Below are 19,908 nucleotides of genomic sequence, written 5' to 3' on the forward strand. Positions count from 1 at the left end.
TCAGGCGCCTTTTGTTTTAAACTCGGGGAACGTAGCAAAACATTCACAGAATTATGGGGCCGTAAGGGTTGGAAGGGACTTCTGGAGATCATTCAGCCCGTTGCCATTGTCCTGACACTGCACCACTAGAAAGAGCCCGGCCCCATTTATTTGACTCTCACTTTAGGTATTTATAAACGGCGATAAGATGCTCCTCCTCCCCAGGCATCTCTGGGGCAATCCCAGCATCAGGGAGATGCTCCCAGTCATCTTTGCAGCCCTCCCCTGGACTCTCTAGAAGTTCCCTGGGCTGAGGAGCCCAGAACTGGACACAGCATTCCCGGTGTGACCAAACCAGGACACAATAGAGGGGGAGGATCACCTCCCTTGCCCTGCTGGCCATGCTCTTTTCAGTGCATCCTAGGATACCATTGGCCTTCTTGGCCACAAAAGCACACTGCTAACCCATGGCCAACCTGTTGTCCACCAGGACATTCGAGTTTTATTTACTCTGCAGAGCTCCTCTCCAGCATGTCAGCCCCTAACTTGCATGGAAGCATGAGGTAAGTCCTCCCCAGGTGCAGGACTCTGCGCATACCACTGTTGAACCTCATCAGGTTCCTCTTCATCCAACTGTCCAGCCTGTCCTACTGATCAAATACAAAGCTTAGATCAATACAAACTAATCAGGTCACAACTGCATTTAATCTATGTGCATTTTCAAAGGTATGGCCCTCAGCCATCGAATTTGTTTTTTAGGTGGTTCTGTGTGGAGTCAGAAGCTGGGCTCAATGATCCTTGTGGGTCCCCTCCAACTCAGGTTTTTTTGTCATTTGGGGATTTTATGTCCTGAAAATCGGTTTGTTTAGCTCTTCTCTCCCTTTTTTCTTCTGCCTAGATTTATTTTAGCTCCTTATTTCTGGATCTCTGCTTACATTTCTAAGGTATTGAGTCCTTGCCTGTGAAACTGCACAGCAGGATTTGGTAAAGGAATTAATATTTACTGGCAGCATTTATGCCAGAAATTCACTGCTTGTTGTTTGAGGAGCTTGCTCAGGAAGCCATTACCAACAAGCTGTGATTTGGATTCACCAGAAGACCACTCTGGATTTTTCTCATAGGAATGACAGAAGCAAGAGGGGGGTCTGGATGAAGTGCTCTGCTCTGCTGCAGTCTGTGGGCTGCAGGCAGGACATTTACCTTTGTACAGATCATTGACATGCGCCTAAGCCCTTTGTTGCAGCAAAAGGTAAGGTACGTTACATATCCAATGTGGTTTCTAAAGTATCATGTAATTTCTGTTTAAAAGTTTAGCAAGTTTTCCTGTTATTTAGAAAACCTAATTTCAAACAAGCAAACAAAACCCCACAAAACCTAAAACCTGAATTCCCTATATACAAGTTGTGTATTACATTTTCTTACATTACTGCTGCTTATATGTAATGCATTAGTAACAATTAAAGATACTTTTTTTTACTTGATTTTTCTGCAAGTTGTGAGCACAGCCTTGCAATGTACTTTTTCTGTTTCTGAACAGATTTTTCTTATCTGAGGAGAAAGTGATGGATGAAACAAGTAATAGTGACTTCAGCAAAACAACCAGTATTCAGCATGCAGTGTCCTCTTGTTGTGGAGCTATAGTTACATCATTGTTTGGTAAGGCAAACTATTGAGCTTGCTACAGAGAAAATCTTTGAAAAGAATCTGTGAAACTGAGCTTTTGCTTTTATTCATTCCTGTAGCTCATGTTCACCTTCCCCATGTGCACCTAAGGAGACACTGTTTGGTTAGATTCAGTGCTTCGTATCTCTTGGAGCTCGTCAAGCTTATTCTTCACATTTCTGTTACTTTTTGCCTTAAGCTAGCCTTTGATTCTGATTTTTATCACTGAACATTCTGCAGATAAAGGTACAATTTTCTAAGCATGACTCCTCCCTCCAAAAGCTTCCAGACTTTTATGAAATAGGATCTTACCAGGACATTTCCAAGTTCAGTCTATTTATTCTGTCATTACACATTGTGTCCTGTGATATTAGGTAAAGTAGTAGGCAAAGCTAGATCAGACCTCGCAAGATGTTTTTCAACTCTTTGTGCATAAGACTCTAGTATAAGATATTAGTATTCAAGGTCTTAGTAGACCTTTCTGAAATGGTACCAGGGAGACCAGGAAGAGAATGATTGGCTAAATGATAATAAAAGACAAATTTTGTGTAGCTGAAATGAGCTGCAAGTGTCATATCTAGGTCCCTACATATAGATACAGAAGTGTGAGCAGAGTGTTCAACCTACTAATCAGCAAATGACCATCAATGGAGAGCTAAGGAGTAAATATCTGCCTGGGCACAAGCAAGTCATATGCACGTGCTGTGGTATTTGACCTAGTCACCAGCTGCTGCTTAGTGAAATTGTAGGTTCTGTGTAGAACCTGTCCACTGTGTAGATCTTTTGGTTACCTTGAAGTCTCATGCAGCACTAGCTGCTTATATTTAGGTAACTGACTGAAGCACTGAATCAGTGCAGTCAGCAGAGGCTGGAGAGTGGTCCAGCTGACAAATGACTGCAGTATTCAGCACGTCTAGGACTGTTGTAATCTCAAGTGCCGGATGAGAAGCAAAACAATGTTCCCTATTTATTTTTCAATAATTCTAAAGTTTTAGATCTGCTCTATGCAGAGGAAAGAAGGGAAGTACATCACAAGTTTTAAGTGTTTGTTTTCCTTTTGACCATTATTATTAAGTTTAGTTTAATGAAAAAGAATAAATGTACTGAAAATGCAGAGGTATTTTACATGCTTGAGGATGAAATCTTAAGTTCTGTGGTTTGCCATTTATATAAAGTTAGCAGCCAGAGAAGAGTAGCACAACTTTTAACAATTTCATACAAGTTGGCACAGTGTGTTTTTTTGTGAGCTTTGTTTATTTCAAGCAGTTCTCTGTGCAGCTGTTGGTAAGTTAGAAATAACAAATAGGGGATACACAAGTTGGGTTGGTTTTGTTGGTGGTGATTGTTTGCTTGCTTTCTCCCTCTGGCTGATTACACTGTAAAATAGTTCTCACTCTTCTTCCCTATCCCCTCATCCCCGGAATAATAATAGTTCCTGATGAAGTGTGTGTACGCTTCTACATTTTCAGGTTGCACGATGTTTCTAAATGACTACTTTGCTTCATTTTAGTAACTCCTCTCGATGTTGTCAAAACTCGACTGCAAGCCCAAAGCAATCCGTTCCCCAAAGGTAAGCAGTGTTAGGTAGTTGAGCACGCACTTTGCTCTTTGCTGTCACGCTTAGCTGATAATTGTCACAGTGCTGAGTAGCAGAAAGGCTTTCTTTGTTTCTCAGTAGTTTCATTTTTTTCGTCAGAGTCAGTGAGCTGGGAAAAAAAAACAAACAACCACAACAAAAAAAACCCCAAGATAAAACAAAAGCCACCACAGTATGTACTGAAAGTGCTAAAGGAAAAATGTGCTGCTGAATAGATACAATGGCAAAAAAAAATCTCGTGAATCAATTTTTTGTGAAGTAGGCTGTATGATGTCTTTCTCAGTATGGAAGAATGTACAAATATTACTCAATTGAATAATAAATAAATAAATAAAGCTATGATTACATTACTAAATATTTTGATAAGGGGCTTATGTGGTCACTGTGTTATGTGAAAGTTCCTATCCTCCAGAATCCAAAATCTTCTGAAAAAGAAGATAAGTCTTACCTAAGTCTTGTCACCTGGACTCTAAATAGATTAATAAATTCTGTGCTCAAAGACTTGACTATATAGTTGTCATTAATGAGATTTAAAAGAAAAAGAGATGAGTGCTATAGAAATTCATTGTATGTGGAGATAAGTGTTTACAGTAACAAGTCTTTGCCATAAATTAAAAACAAGTAAAATGCTTGTGGCTGGTACTTTAGTAAATTCTAAACTCTTCAAAAGTGTGAAAATGTATTGTGGGACTCAGTATGGTTTTGTGATGGCAATAGTATTTTATTTAGCAGATTCAAAGTACATGGTGTAGAAGGAATAAAAAATGATTAGAGAGGATGATCAAGTGCAAGTATAGATTTGCCTACTATGTAGTACCTCCACCCATAGCACGGACACGGGGAAAGCTCAGTAAGAGATTTGAAAGTCAGAAGGATGTTCAGAAAGTTGCTCACGAAGGTGGCACTCAGGACTTGTGTGATTATCTTTTAGCCTTCAGCAGGTGGCACTGCCGCACAGCTTGTCTCCCTCAGCCTGTGAGGGCAATTTCCTTTCATCTGGCGCTGTGAGGGATGCCTTTGTTTTCTTTTTCCCCATACATTTGTTTTCTCTTTCCATCTACCTGGTTTGTTGATATTGACTTTTCAAAGCTATTTTGTCTCTGTTTTTTTAAACAGAGATAAATCTGTCTCACCATTATATCCAATTTGGAATTGCTGAAGAGTAAGAACAATCATTTTAAAATGCATTAATTATACTTTTATCCACTGCTTTACTAGGAAAGGATTTTGTATACTCCAATGGCCAAATACAGCATACACGTGTTTGTGAGAATGGAGATGGCAAAGCGTGCTATAATAGAAATGGGCATTTCAAAGGGACGTTGGTAAGGACATTTTATATTTATATGAAAGTGTACATTTTAAACATTTGTAAATAGCATACGATGCATTTTACATGTTATCTGCTTATTTAAGTTTTTGCTGTTGTTTGAGAGGGTATCCATGTGGTTGCACAATGTAGTTTAGGTAGAGATTAATGATACCTTCTTTCTAACCAAAAAAGCAAATTCCTTTGGTAAAATGAATAAGAGAGCAGGTGCAGGGCTTTTTGTTGGACTGCTGTTATGTTACACATATGATCAAGGCTTTTTCAGAATTTAATATTTGAGAAGAATAAAGAGTTTATGAAATAGTTCCTTGAATGGTTTTACCACAAGCAGTTTTTTTTTTTTAACTTAATAACTTGTCTGAATATTTCAATTGATTTTACTGTATAATTTTTAGAAAATCACTTAGTTTTCTAACTGACGTTATTATGTGCCCATTTTTGCTATAACAAGATAAGTCATGAAGGAGAATAACTATCATATCATCAGATTTCCTTTCATAAAACAGTGCAGTAGAGAAAATTGTAGTAGACATGTTAGTTTGCCCGTGCTAGAACTATTCAAATGTTCTGATATATTGGTCCATATCATTAGTAAGATATGGACATTTGCTGCTCAGACACTGGATTTTGTTACATCCTTTCTCCTATCGTTTATCTGTACCTTTCTGGGCTGTACATTTCTTGATTCAGTATTATGGACACGTATGTCCAGAACTAACGAATACACATGAAGTTGGAAGAAAACAAAATGTTAGTACTAGCCCTTTTTGTAGCCTATCAGCTTCAGCATCTTCTGAGACCCTGTAGTAAAGTCTGGTCTTGGCCATATTCTAATCCATCAAATTTCAGCCTCCTCCTCCCAGATGTTTAAGAAAAATAAGCTCTGTAATATTAGGGAATTTATCTCTGGAAGATTTTTTCAATTCGGTGGCCATCAAGGTTCAGTGTTTGTCTGCTGTCAGTGGCCTGGGAAACATATGGACAGTTGTGATAAGTTGTAAGCTTCCAGATATATCATATATCATGTACACTTTGCATATATCTTGTCACTTTTCAGAAAAAACGTATCAAAAAATCCAGAGTGAATTGCTATTTCCTGCCTACAAACTTTGTTCTTTATTAAAAAAATATTTTAGTCAGCAGTTCCGTGGAAGATTGGCTGCTGTGGCTGCTGTGTAGTATCTGTCCTGAAAAGAACTTATTCACAGGGCTGTCAGCTACCAATAAAGACTTAACTTTCTACTTTGGCCCTGCAAAGATGGGAGAAAATTGTTCATTTCAAGCACAAATATTCCTGTTCATCTCAGTGGAACTATCTGTATATTAAATTAGAGGACTATCAGAAGCAATTACAAAATTGCAATCTTAGAATGATAAGTCGTTTCAGAAACACACTTTTAAAGAAAAGCTTTGCAGCTAATTATTGCTCTTTGCCTGGTTATATTTTTAGGATGCTTTTGTGAAAATTATTCAAACAGAGGGAATTAAATCTCTCTGGAGTGGACTTTCCCCAGCCTTGTAAGTAGTTTATTTCAATTGATTTTAAAAACTTTGCTGAATCTTAAGTTATGGATAATGGCGTAATCAGTTTGATCAGAAACAGTTGGAGACAGTGACTTTCCCACTAGAACTTGCTATTTCTCCTTGCAATCTCTTTGGTATATTCTCACTATTTCAGCAGGGACATCAAACTTCTCATTTTGCCTTTAGAAGTGGCAACTGTGCACTGTAACTTCCCCACTGGTGGCATCACCAAAACACAGGATCTGTGTTGCCTGTTTAAGAATGTTAGTCTAGTTAGTGATAGATATTTGCTAGTCTAGATTGTTACTAACCTGCAATAAGCAACACAGTTTCCTTATTTAAGCAGAATATCCATACAAGATGTCTGACTTTATTTTCCTGCTTTCTTTGTATTAGTTCAGATTCTCTCTCTTATATTTTAGAATAATGGCCATTCCTACCTCAATAATCTATTTTACCTGCTATGAAAAACTGAGTGAAGCTCTGAGGTTTAGACTAGGAGAGGATAATGACCACATTCCAATTGTTGCAAGTTCCTTAAGCAGATGTAAGTTGTCTCATGTTCAGAGAGAACAATGAAATACAACATCTGTATTCTGTTTTCATTTCTTCTTTTCCTCTCCTCTCTCCTCATTCTTCTCTCTTTTCAGTGAATTTGTTGTGGCTTTAAAAACGGGGATAGGAGCTGGGCATAAGAAGGAACACTACATTTTCCCACCATTTCTTCAGTAATATAACCCTCTTACATGGACTGATGTGATTTATTTTTGCTGTCACATTGTTCTGGCCTACATCAAAATAAGTGTGGCCAGTGGGTTGAGGGAGGTGATTGTCCCCCTCTACTCTGCCCTTGTGGAGTCCCATCTGGAGTACTGTGTTCAGGCCTGAGATCCCCAGCACAAGAAAGATGCTGAGCTGTTGAGTGGGTCCAGAGTAATGGCTTTAAACTAAAAGAAGGTAGATTTAGATTAGATATTAAGAAGAAAATTTCACCATGAGAATGGGGAAGCACTGGAACAAGTTGCCTGTGGATGCCCCATCCCTGGAAACATTCAAGTCCAGGTTGGATAGGATCCTGGGCAGCCTGGTACAGTGAAAGCTGTCCATGTTGATGGTTGGGGAGTTGGATCTACATGTCCTTAAGGTCCCTTCCAGCCCAAGACATTCTATGGTTCTTTTCATCAGATTTATAAGGCAATATGAGACTTAACTTTTAATGTTCAGGAAATGTTACTAGCAAATCTTGATTTTTAAAAACCTCACATTTTTCTCATTTTCAGTTGTTTCAGTTACTTCAGTGAGTCCCGTGGAGCTGATCAGAACTAGAATGCAGTATCACACGTTGTCCTACAAGCAACTACAGCTGAACATCAGGACTACAGTGGCCAGAGATGGGTGGCTTTTCCTGTGGAGAGGCTGGAGCAGTACAGTTCTGCGAGATGTACCTTTCTCAGGTGGGCTTTATTTCAGATGAAAATCTGTGTTATGTAAGGTATGTGTTTTCGTGATTCTTTTGCACATTTTTTGTATTCTTATGTTATTATACAAAAATGATTAGCTTTAAAAATAACTGAGATTTACTTGTTCTCTTTCGAGTCTATAATTTTGTTTATGGATGTCAGATTGTGTTCAGTGTTACTTTTCCTTTCCCCTATGTTTAGACTGTTTCATCTTATGTAATGTCTGTTTTTTAAGACTTTTGGTAGGAAATGTTCTCTGTGATAGGTATTCTGGCTATTTCCTTATAGAGGGACATTCTGTGTATGTGTTCTGATGTTTGATTGTGAAAAAAACATACAAATACAGGGTGACACAGTGGTTAGTGTCTTCAGGCATTTTTGCTAGCAAGATGAATTAGTTTGTATAACTGTTCCAGAAAAGGTGAAACTAGAGCACTGCTTGGCAGTGAAACTTCAAAGCTGAAAGTCTATAAGAAAAGTCTGATCCAGTGCTATACTCCAAGATAACTGGGACAAAGGAGATCAGGAGTTCTCCCATTTTGTTAAAGCTCTGCTGTCTCCTGAGTTTTGAGAATACTCGGACAAGGCTGCTGGAGGACAGTGTTCCAACTTATTATGCCAGTGGTTAAAACCCACGTCTCTTCAAGGCCCTTTATTGTCAGAGCACTTGGGAATAATCAGGCAGCAGTTGTTCTCGAAGCTGTTTCTGTCCTTCGATGGTATTGGGAATCACACCTTTAAACACCTTGTGTTGGCCCAGGGGAATTCTTCAAACCCATTTTCAGAGGTAGAGAATCTTTGAAATATTTGACCTACTATCTTTGTTCTTCTGCCTCATTCTCAGCATTATCTGGTACCTAATTTAATTTTTGGTTCTTAACAGTCTAGTTGAGCAGTAGTTGCTGATGAGATCTTGAGCACCTGGAATACAATTTAAATTGGCTGTGAACAATGCAAATGCGTGATGAGTGGCAGTGATATTTAGCTTAGAGCTGCACTTAGTTCTGCTAACTCACTTAACTGCTCTTTCAGGTGGTTTGTTTTCAGTATGAATAATACTCTTTTTCTTCTGCTTTGCTACTGGTAGATGCTTAAAGAAAGTACTTACACTGCATTTCTTTCTTAAGGATATGCTGTTCCTTGATGGGATGTAATTTCACTTTACATGATAGTGAAGACTTCTGAACGTGTGGCAACACACTTTCTCTTTAAGGCTAAGACAACAGTATTCAAAATTCATCTTTTGCTTTAAGGGCTTCCTGTCCAATATTTATTTGCAATTCACTCGTTTTCTCTGTCTGCCAAATGCGTCCTTCTCTTGGATCTTCAAAAGGGATTCTAAAGTTCTTCTTCTCATTCTTATTGTCTGATTACAAGTAGAAACTCTTGCTCTACAACTGATTTTTGTCTGTAGCAACATGGCAGGAGCCAGTTGTCTTTCCCTCTGCTGCTTTTAATAGTGGAAAGATCAGTGTGGTAGGAGAGTGCTCAGAGTGGAAGGAACTAAGGAGATGTGCGTGCTCTCTACTCTTTTCACGTTCTTGTATCTGTGCCTCAAAGCTGCTGATATAAATGATGGGTATTTAATCTTGATTAGTGCTTCAAAATGTGTTTTCTGAATATTTTTTCCTGCTGAATACTCCCCCTGCACTTAATATATGTTCCTTTATTACCTTCTCTTTGAATGATACAACAGCATTGTGGATTCTGGTATTGTTACAGCAGAGTCCCCACCTTCACTGCAGTTAGCTTTCTCTAGAGGAATCAAAGTCAGGGTAACAGTTTGTATTAAGAAAGCAGCTGCTCTGTGAGAGTGCTTGAGTAGCACAGAATGACAATGTTAGCAGTACAGCATAGAGTCCCACTGTGTTAACCAAAGTGTGAATGATATGCTTCCAGAATGTTCATTGGACAGCAAGTTGACTTGAATAAAACTCAAGGTGTGAGTGCCTGTTAGAAGCACAAGAGCTGGATTAACAATAACAGTTGAATTATCAAGCAGTGTTGCATAAATGTGAACTGTATGCAGTGAAGGGAGTCTTGGGTTTAGATAGTCTATACTAAATCAGGGTTACATACATTTCAATACTAAGTTTTCCCCAATCTCTTAGATACAGCCTGATTTACTTTTGCAAAATTTTGGAGGCTTGGTTTCCACAGCAAGAAAATACTTTGATATTTCTCTACTGCCACAACATCCAGAACTCAGTGCTGAATGAGTCACAGCTACCTTTTAGGGTGCACAACTCTCATTTGCAGTAGGTATTTGACCAAGTGCCATAGGGAAGCACTCCATAACCCAGCTCAGTAACTTCTGCATTCTACCTAGAACTCATTAAAGTAGAAAGAGTGCAGTTTATTGCAGCAGAAGAGACAAAAACAGATGTTACTCCTGAAAGATGTCCCTCAGAAAGCCTCTGCGAAAGCTGTGGGAGACAAGTCTCTCCTCAGTAATTCCAGAGAGCGAAGCCATATTAAGTGTTCCAAAAGAATATGAGACAGCCTTGAGGAACCTCTCATCTTCTATGAAACACATTTTTGTAGAGTTACCAAGGTATATGAAATATACGAAATATCCCTGGAAACATAAAAAATAATCAGACACATTTTGATGTATGGAATATCGCATTAAAGAAAATTCTATGAGTTTTGTAATGCTTATGTTAGATTGTCTTAAGGTAGGAGATACTTGATGGGAATGACAAAATGAATTGGCTAATTTGTATCATATGAGGAAATCTGGAATATGTGTATGGAGATAAGGGAAACTTATCTGTATAAATAAGAGAAATAAGAGAACAATTCTGGTTTCCTTTCAACTTTGGTTTCTCTTTGATCCTATTGCTGCTGTAGAATTCTTACATCTGTTGCTGATAAAAAAGTTGAACCGAAATACAAATCTGTTGTCGTATAAAGTTTGTTTCTTTTGGTTTTGCTCTTTATGGCCATAGCAGTGTACTGGTATAATTATGAACGTTTCAAGAAGATGATGTGCAAGAATGCTGGTGCACACGAACCAACCTTTTTTATTGCTTTTACTGCAGGAGCAGCATCAGGCTCTGTAAGTACACATTTTTGTTTCTAGTACTGCTCTTTATTATCATCACTAATCAACTATTTATCTACAAGTGAAGTGGCTTTACATGATTCTCTCAGAAATGATCATAGAACCGTAGAACCACAAGGTTGGAAAGGACCTACAAGATCATCTCGTCCAATCGTCCTCCCATCATCACTGCTACCACAAGTCACTAAACCATATGTATCTCATAGCTCCTCATCCAGACACCTCTTGAGCACTGCCAGGGACCGCGACTCCACCACCTCCCTGGGCAGCCATTCCAGTGCCTGACCACTCTCTGAGAGGAAAAGTTTTTCCTTATGTCCAATCTAAATCTATGTCCAATCTAAATTTCCTCTGGTACAACTTGCAGCCATTTCCTCAGGTCCTGTTTGTTGCCTGGGAGGCCAGAACCCTCCCACCATGATGTATGTTTTGAAGTACATCTACCTCAATCACGCATGGTTTGGCATTCAAGCTCATTAGGCGTCTGAACAATTTAAAGTGTTCTGAAATACAAGACTTCAATAATATCACATGCTTGGAATAACTAAACTAATTTTAAATTGTGTGCAGCTTAATGTAAAATAAAATGAAATTACTTTTTACTTGCTGGTAACCTAATATTAGAATTGTGGCTTGATTTTTTCCTAATAGATTGCAGCTGTCGTAACTCTGCCATTCGATGTGGTGAAAACACATAGGCAGACTGAACTTTGGGAGAGTGAGACTTTGCAAAGTAAGTTGCAGGTAATGACATTGCTAAACAGCTGCTTTAATCTGTCTGCTAACCAGGTCTGCTGTTGAACAGTCAGAATTCCCCTTAGATTGCATTGTCCAGGAATTCCTGCAGAACTGGTTAATAATAATCCATGTGTTTAATACGTGTAATGAAGCTGGTTCTTCTAGCCACAACTGAAAAAAGCAAGAAACAAAAAGCATAATGCTTGGGTACGTGGATTTTTGGCAGGAACTTTGAATATTCATCTCTTCCGCTTCCCCTAAGAATTGTATCGCTCTGCATTTCTGTCTTTTCCACTTGTAACACTTTGTACAACGTTTGTCTCCCAATATAAAAACAGTGTCTCATAAATGACACAGAGGGAAAAGGTGCGAGCACAGCACAACTCATAGTAATATGGTGATAGAATTACAAACAGAAATCCAGAACTAGTACAGGAAGGCAGACTGACTGCCAACCTACAGACATTCCCTGTGTGAACGGGGAAATGTTTCAGCTCTTATAAAACACTCACGTGAACAAGGATCTATTGAAATAGTCTTTTAAGTTGATGGAAATGACGTGAAAAAATGTTTGCACATTCACTACCGGTTGGTACTAGAAAATAAAACCAGCAGTGTAACTCTTAGAATATTGCATTTAATGATAGCATTGGCTTTTTGCTAGAGTTTAGGCTGCAGAAAAGATGCTTTGCTCAGGTAGTGTATTTCCAACCATTTTTTTGTGTGTGATTTCAAAGAGATGATTTTTGAGGGCATGTTAGTAATTACTCCATCGGTTTCAAGGGACAAAGGGATCTCCTCTTTTTTGTTCTCTGTTCGGTAGAATGCCACTACATTTTCTGAGCAATTCAGGCTGTACACAGGAATATAGTTCTGCATTACCTGGGACTGGAATCAGTGAGGGACTTCTTCTAACCTGAACACAACTTAGATCACGGCTTTCAGATTAAATAATAGTAGAAAGACAGAGAAACCAAACACGAGGTTCTGTTTAGAAGCTCATTTAAAGGCACTCGTTCAGGGAGATATCATGCAAACATACTGATCACATTTTGGCACAAGGTTTCATTCTCTTAGGTAAATCTTATTTCTGGTGTAATTCTTGAAAGACATTCGTGTTTCTTTTGCAGAACTGCTTAAGATTTATAAAATAAAATATAAATTGTTAATGTGCTTGGATTCTTCCCTTGTACTGATGAATGTAAGAATTCATTGCTAACACCTCTTTGAATCGCAGGTAGCTGCCTAATATTTATTTGGCTGATATGAAGTAGATAGATAAATGTCAGCATGGTTATCTATCTGTACCTGGTACTGGTTGCATTCTTCCCAAATGCAGCTGTTGTTAGAGCTGGATCCTGATAACGAATCTACAAATAAATAGTTCCTCTGCTGCTGCCCAAATACTTGACAGCTTCCAGATGCTGTAGGACGTTCCTCATAAATGCGTGCTATGAAACTCTTTTATCTAAAAAAAGTAAAATCTCAGCTTCTTCCATATTACAGATGAAGGAAAACAGCACGTGCAGAGTGAAGTACCACAAAAACCTCCTCTGTTTAAAGCAGTTGCATACGTCTGCAGTGCAGCCGCCTTCTCGGTGCACTTTGATTGCTCCTGGTACCTGAATACCTGAATCACTCGTACCAGGGACTGCAGCCTGCATCTCACAGATCCACGCTTTCTCAACCATTGACAGTTTTGGGGATGATTTGGACTCTTCAAGCTTTTGTAAAATCTGCAAAGCGTGGTGTCCTGTCTGAATTATTACACTCGTTCCTATGACTCATTATATGGGTTATCAGAACTTACCTTTACATTCAGCTTACCATGAAACACGAGTTCACTTGAAAATGGTCTTTTAGCTGCATGGGTAAAGAGACCTGGAGAGAGAAAAGCTCAGTTGAAAGCCAGGCAATGTTTTCAGTTGTGTCAGTTGCTCCAGTAGCAAATATTGTCTCTATATAATTTACACTAGGCATTACTTTGATCTTTTTCTGCATCATGCTATTTTAACTTCAATACTAATTTATATACTGCACGAACTCAACATTCTGTATAGACAACTTCATATATACATACATCAGTTATAGGTTAAGATAGGTAAATTGAAGCTTGTCATTGCATCCAAAGCGACATTTGATTTTTAGAACTGTTTTTTTCTCCTGTGGCATTGCCTGCACTGTTTAACCGACTGTTCTGTTGTACTCCATTGAGACCCACAGAGGGGCAGCGCATCTACCTGGGCAGTTATGAGGAAAATTGTCGCTAAAAAAGGGATTGCTGGATTATTTGCTGGTAAATCTTTTGACATCTTTCTAAAAAATCATATTAATGCTTTTTGATTATTCACAAGTCGTTGTTAGATATTAGCGTGCATAAATTATATATTTCCATCTTTGTGAACGCTGTCAGTTATGGAACAGATTGTAAAGTAACAGACACGACATGCACGCGTGCGGAGAGAATCTCTTCTTCCAGCTGAGAGGCCACCAGCCTCTGCTCCTCCTATGCCGGCAGCTGCTGCAGGGAGGGCCCAGCCTGCCCCCATAGCCACCTCTGCTGGCCTGGAGCAGAACAGGCTGCAGGTCGGACTGCTCCACCTCTGCGGGGAGACGGAGCAGGCAGAAATGGGAGGGGCTTGAGTTAGGCAGCTGCACCGATGGCAGAGGTGAGAGCATAATATCCTTATAGTGGTAAAGTCTCTCATCAGTAACATTGGTATTTTGAGAAATGTGAATACAAAGAACATCATAATTCTACAGAGTTATATTCTGGAATCAATGTAATATGAGCGATTCACGAGAGCGATTCAATCCAAGAACAAATGAGAATGAACACTTTTTTTTTCTGGGCAGGTTTTACTCCACGGCTGTTTAAAGTTGCTCCTTCCTGTGCCATAATGATCAGCACATACGAATATGGGAAGGCTTTCTTCAGACATCTAAATGAAAAGACAAACCAGCATCCCTGAGTCGCCTTCATCCAATTGCATCAAGTCAAAATACGCGGAGAAATTTATACCAAATACCAGACTGCCTGTCAAAGCATCTTCCTACCTTTACATTTGGTAACTAAATGTAACTTCATTTTTTCACTGTTTCACAAAGGATAAATTGGGTTTATTTTTCACCCCTTAAGAAAAATACACAGCCTTGCAATTGTTATCAAAATGGTAAGGTCTCTTGCAACTACAGAGAGGGAAGGAAAAAAAAAAGAGGCACTTTGACTGTTCCTCAGTGATGATTAAAAAGGAAATAAAATGAGCCTGGCCGGTGTGGTGAAGAATAACAACTGTCACTGCTAAGCTTCAGCATGACTGAATGTTCTGTTGGATGTATAAAGCAATGCTTAGACTATACTGTAGGTATCCCAAGGAAGGGACATCTCCATGAGGAGGCTGATAGAGAGTAAATTCAATAGGGATTTGTTTATGCTTGCTTAATACCTTTTCAATCACGTGATTGTTTATTTGCAGCTCCGTAATTTGTGTAAATGGATTCTTTTGATTTCCAGGTTTATTTATAACAAGAAATGTTTTAGGTCAAGCTGGAAAACATGCATCGTGCCTATCAGAGTCCCAGAGAACACTGTGAATACATTGCCAGGTGCTGCAGCGCCTTTTTAGTTGAAGATAATATTCCTAGTGCATGCTCTTACTGGGAAGCAAACCCAGGCACCGGAACCAACTGCGCTGGGGTGTTGGAGGAATGCTCCAGAACATTCATGTTTGTGATCCATGACATCTTGCAGATCCCAAAAAAACTTCAAGACAGAAGCAGGCTCCCTTTCAGGGTGCGATCCCCATGCACTGTTTGCACAGACAGCACTCTTGTTCTGCTCTGAAGAAGGTATCCTGGTGCGTGTGTTGCCTCGATGAAAATTCAGCACACACTGAAAATGCTTTGGTTGTGGAGAAAGACATTAGGCAAGAAGTTTTTGGTGCAGGCAAGATCTCTTGCTATAGGAGACATTTGACACTCCCTGCCCTTCCTCCATCCCAACCCCTCCCACACCCCCCCCCCCTTCCCTTGTGATTTTAAAAGTAAATTTAGGCCTTATTTTGAGTTTCTGTAGTCAAAAGAGCCAAAAGACAAAGAGCCACAACAGCTGATTTTGGGCCACACAATGGAATAGAGCAACAACAACATCTCTCTGTTGTCCAAGAAGAGAATTTGCTGCAAATTCACTACTACTGTAATTTGCCAAATGCTCTTATTTTACCTTGTTAGATTAAAACAGAGACAAAAACCAGTAATGAGTGATGATACAAAATGTTTAATTTACATGCAACATTCATGGAACGTCAAGGCAACAAAACGTACATTTGGGGCATTTTTTCAGTGTGGTTTTCTTTTTTCTGAAAAATGATAAACGTTTAAAACTGAGAAGGACACACAGAACTGATTTCCCATGCACAAAATGACACCCAGAGACTCAGCGGTGTCAGACTACATAAAAGACTTCAGTTAAACAACACGTGAATTTCACACCAGCAGCTCCAAGAAAAGAGCCATCAGCTAACATGACTGCAGATCATGATCATAGTCCCCTCCAGAACACTGATGAAGTGGGAGAAGCATTTAACAGCAAACAAGACGGATTAAATCACTACACCTTGATGGAGAACATGAACTCGTGGAATCTGGATTCCCTTGTGGTATTCACAGTAGACATGCACTCTCTAACTTATAAATTAGTGTTTAATAATGTTACTCAACGGCCTTGAGAGAGCAGGTGCTTAATTGTAACAACCAAAAACAGTTACAAGAAGGAATGGACATTCTGACGGTGCGTGAAAGGATTTGATATTCTGAGTTCATCACAGATAAATCATTACAGAGAAATTAATTGAATGGTTTCATGAGGGATTAAAAAATAAGGCCTGCTGGATTTTGCTAAGCAGCTGTAAAGTTTTCTGTAGGAATGGCCTCTACCCTTGTTCACTACACGGGTACAGTAACCTCCAGCACCATGGGCTAGAGCTCAGGAGATGCATCTTGAACCGCATGCAGCAAAATCCAGCAGTGCCCCAAGTTACAGAGACAGCCTCACACCTGCAGAGGCTGAATGCTGTCAGTGGTTTCAGTAAAGGTGAGAGTGAGTTCTTCTTTCAAGCCCCCCCTACAACCACCAGACTGTTGTAGTAGCGCCAACGTACCGTTACAAGAGGCAAACCAACTAAAACCATACAGTGTAGTGACGTACTGTAAACATCTGAGAGTAAGCAATTGAACATCTGTCTTGTATTGCAACTATCGTGTAAACAATTTATGAAACTTCTTTGGCACAAAAAAAGCATTTTCCCTAGCACTTATAAATACAACATACTTACATGCACTTCAGGTTTGTTTAAAAAGTTACTAATCATATTGAGAAGCATTACCTTGGTTAGCAAAATTCTTAGATAAAGGATCCGTTCTATCTTACAAAGAATTAAGAATATAGTTTGCAATTCAAAAATCAGTTTGCAAACTCTGGAGCTGTCGGCTAATCTGGAAAGTTCGTTTCATTTAAAAAATGTTACAGGCTGTTTGTATCCGTAATTTAAATCTATGGCAAATAATTTGATAAAACTGACCTAAAGAAGTCCTGCTGCATTACCTAATCCTGGAAAACACCTACTGCACTACTACAGAAACGAGAACAACCTCTAGCATGAGAATGCTGTCATTACATTGCCTTTGTTTCCCCTTTTTCACTCTCCTTGGCTGAATGTTTTCAGTGGTTTCAGTAAAGGTGAGAGCAGATTCTCTTTCTTTCAAGCCCACTTTACAGTGACCAGAATGTTGTAGTAGTGCCAAGGTACCGTTACAAGAGGCAAACCAACTATAACTAATCTTGCCGATAAATACGTGACCCAAACTTCACACAGAGCTAACCCCATCTTCCGTAGTCCCTCCCTTTCCAGTAAGGCCAAAAAGCCAAGAAATTCCTTGTATAATACTAAATTATCTGTAAGCCAGGTCACTCAAAAGCTTGAAATTTGGCGAGCTTCCTCAATATTTACAAACTGCTGAGTATGCTTGACTTAGATGATCAACTTACATTTGTTATTGTCATGCAAACTTTAAGAATTACTAGAGTGCTTCAGCGTGGTGCTTCAGTGTGATTCAGACATCTCATTAGTTCCATGATGCTAATAGGAATGCAAAATTTAACACTGAATCAACTTGAGAAGAGCTCTTGATAGGTTAAATACGCTACTTGAGGTCCTACGCAACATACACAGATGAAAAGGTGGATTTTTAAGTAAAATATTTATTTGCCTACAAAGACTGGCTTTAAGATTTCCTGTCTCTTCTGCGAGAGCTGATATTTAGAGCACTACAGAGAAGCACCACGGCTATAGCAGAGCCAGGCTGTTAACCACTGCAAGGAGAAACAAAGGTCGTGGCGGTTACGTAGACTGATTTCCAACTGCTTCATGTTAAAAATCAGTCAGAAGCATCAGAATGTGTGTCCTGTACCTGACCGGGAGTCAAACAGTTCAGGACTAAAGCAGAAAATCTGAAAAAGTCCTCTGGGGGAAAAGAAGCTGGAATGAAAACTTGGATAATTAAACAGGTAACCATGAGAAGTAAAAATAAAGCAGCTTATTTTTGCCTTAGAACTAGCAGTCTTCATTGGAAGTCATATTACGGAACATAAACCAAATGCATACAACACAAAGTTCTTCCTGCACGCGTGCATCTCAAGACGGTGTTAAGCCTGGACTTGTCATCTCTGTCGTGGGACTGGCGAGATATTCACTTGATTTCAGACTTGTGAGAGATTTGTAGCTTGCTACTGAAGTGAGAGAACCACAAAGACCAAGCAGTGATGGGGTGTCCTCCTTTCCTGTTAAGAAAAACAAGAATTAAGGTGACCTTCACAACACAAGATGATCCCACCACAAAAAAATGAACAAAAGAAAACGCTTCATTTAAGTTAGCATGAATTATACGTTACTGCTTCAGCACATACCCACCTCACAAACACACTCAGAAAGACGTCACTAATTCCGACCTTCCCCATTCACATGGAATAGACATTCCTACCTCAGCATCACTGACTGGGCTGCAGTCAGCATTCCACAGAGGGAGGTTCAGAGGCCCCCCTGACTGCATGGTGAACAGAAGACACTAATTCAAGCACTGGCTTTAGCTGAGTACACTGTAAATGGAAATGATTCTACTAATGCATCGTCAGTACCCCAGTGCTAATTCTGAATACCTGGAAATGATTAGAACTAACTGGAATCAGAACATTTTGCTTTGAAAGTCAACATGTTTGGTTTTATTTGTTTATTTATTTATTGCTAACTTGAGGCACGCTATTTTGTGCCAATTCAGCTAATCAATTACATTATGAAGAAAGCGATTATCAATATATCTCCTTGTTTCATCTTCCTGGATCAACTGCAGAATAAAATAGATCACCTTAAACTAAGTTTAGAAGCAGCTTGAACAGGCCAGAGGCATAAGACTTCACCTGGCCAATCTACCAGAACTCTTAAAATCACATCCAAAAAGCAGCACTTGTTAAAACTGCGACTTTTTCCTGACAGAAAAGCTTTATTTTTGTAAAGAAGGATGCGAGAAAAATAACAAAGCATGCCTTGCCTCAAGCAATCGTGGAAAACAAAGGCTCTCTTGCATCACATTCAGTTCTCATTAGCAGTTTCCCACAGATTGTAGATCTCTCTTCCACTGAGCTTTTTCCAAGAGACCAAATAGCTTTCCAAAAGAAAGAACTAGAGAGCTCCCTCAGCAAGTCTTCATTCTTAGAAGAATCTCCATTACAGTTACGTTTTAAGAACAATAATTAATTTGAGGACGTGAAATAAAGAACAGCCTCACACTTTCTGGGTACAGTTCTTGAACTCATCGTGTGGAAATAAAACCTGGCTACGTGATTTATTCAACAGCAACATGAAAGATTGCCACTGTGAGACGCACACAGGGAGCATGAGATCCTGCTGTTAAAGCATCACATCTTATAGAACTATATGAAAGCTTCAGTACCAATCGACCTCACTAATGTAGAAGTAGGTCATCATGCCACCTCTGAAGACAGAATCCTGAAATCAAAACCTAAGATAACAAGTTGGGTTTTCACTGCATCCTAATGCATGGAAAAGAAAGCATAAACTTCAGAGGATTAATATTGGGGGGAAAAAACGAATCCCAAACCCCACATTCAGCAGCTGGAAGTAAATCAGCACAAGGACGCTCTTCATAACAGACATGCTGTTTCTATTTCAATTTCTCTACACTTGCTTGAACCATTTAGATTTTAATGCTGTTTACTGCTTCTAAAACCTTCTAAATTCTGCATTCAAGTTATTTCTCAAGTAAAGAATTCTGAAGTTACAAACGAGTCTGCTTGAATTCGGTATCTCATGAGATACAGAAAACTGCTTATAGCAGTTTCAGCCCCAAGTACTGCGGGCTCCCAAGCGTTTCTCTGCTTTTCACACTTGCCCACTAGATGGAGCAGGTAAACTTTGCGCACACGCATTTTGAAGGGGGTACTACATTGTGTCTCTATGTTAGCACTGCCCTCAGCACC

General features: G+C 39.3%; 2 protein-coding genes across 2 annotated transcripts in view; one reads left to right on the plus strand and one right to left on the minus strand.

Annotated features, from left to right (window-relative positions):
- Positions 1-1,099: 1,099 nt before the first annotated feature.
- Positions 1,100-14,349, plus strand: SLC25A40 (solute carrier family 25 member 40). The gene is made up of 12 exons (XM_072329716.1): positions 1,100-1,233; positions 1,517-1,635; positions 3,152-3,211; positions 4,457-4,563; positions 6,019-6,086; positions 6,515-6,639; positions 7,373-7,546; positions 10,504-10,613; positions 11,271-11,356; positions 12,181-12,195; positions 13,592-13,653; positions 14,214-14,349. The coding sequence occupies exons 1-12, from the start codon at positions 1,199-1,201 to the stop codon at positions 14,327-14,329; spliced, it is 1,077 nt and encodes a 358-aa protein (XP_072185817.1). The 5' UTR covers positions 1,100-1,198; the 3' UTR covers positions 14,330-14,349.
- Positions 14,350-15,614: 1,265 nt separating this feature from the next.
- The window catches only part of RUNDC3B (RUN domain containing 3B), a 41,792-nt gene continuing 37,498 nt past the window's right edge, over positions 15,615-19,908 (minus strand). Inside the window, exon 11 of the mRNA XM_072328570.1 lies at positions 15,615-18,195. Coding sequence (XP_072184671.1) covers positions 18,050-18,195 — 146 coding nt within the window. The 3' untranslated portion in view covers positions 15,615-18,049. The remainder of the gene's footprint in view (positions 18,196-19,908) is intronic.

Source organism: Excalfactoria chinensis, chromosome 2, assembly GCF_039878825.1.
Source record: "Excalfactoria chinensis isolate bCotChi1 chromosome 2, bCotChi1.hap2, whole genome shotgun sequence".
Classification (NCBI taxonomy): domain Eukaryota; kingdom Metazoa; phylum Chordata; class Aves; order Galliformes; family Phasianidae; genus Excalfactoria; species Excalfactoria chinensis.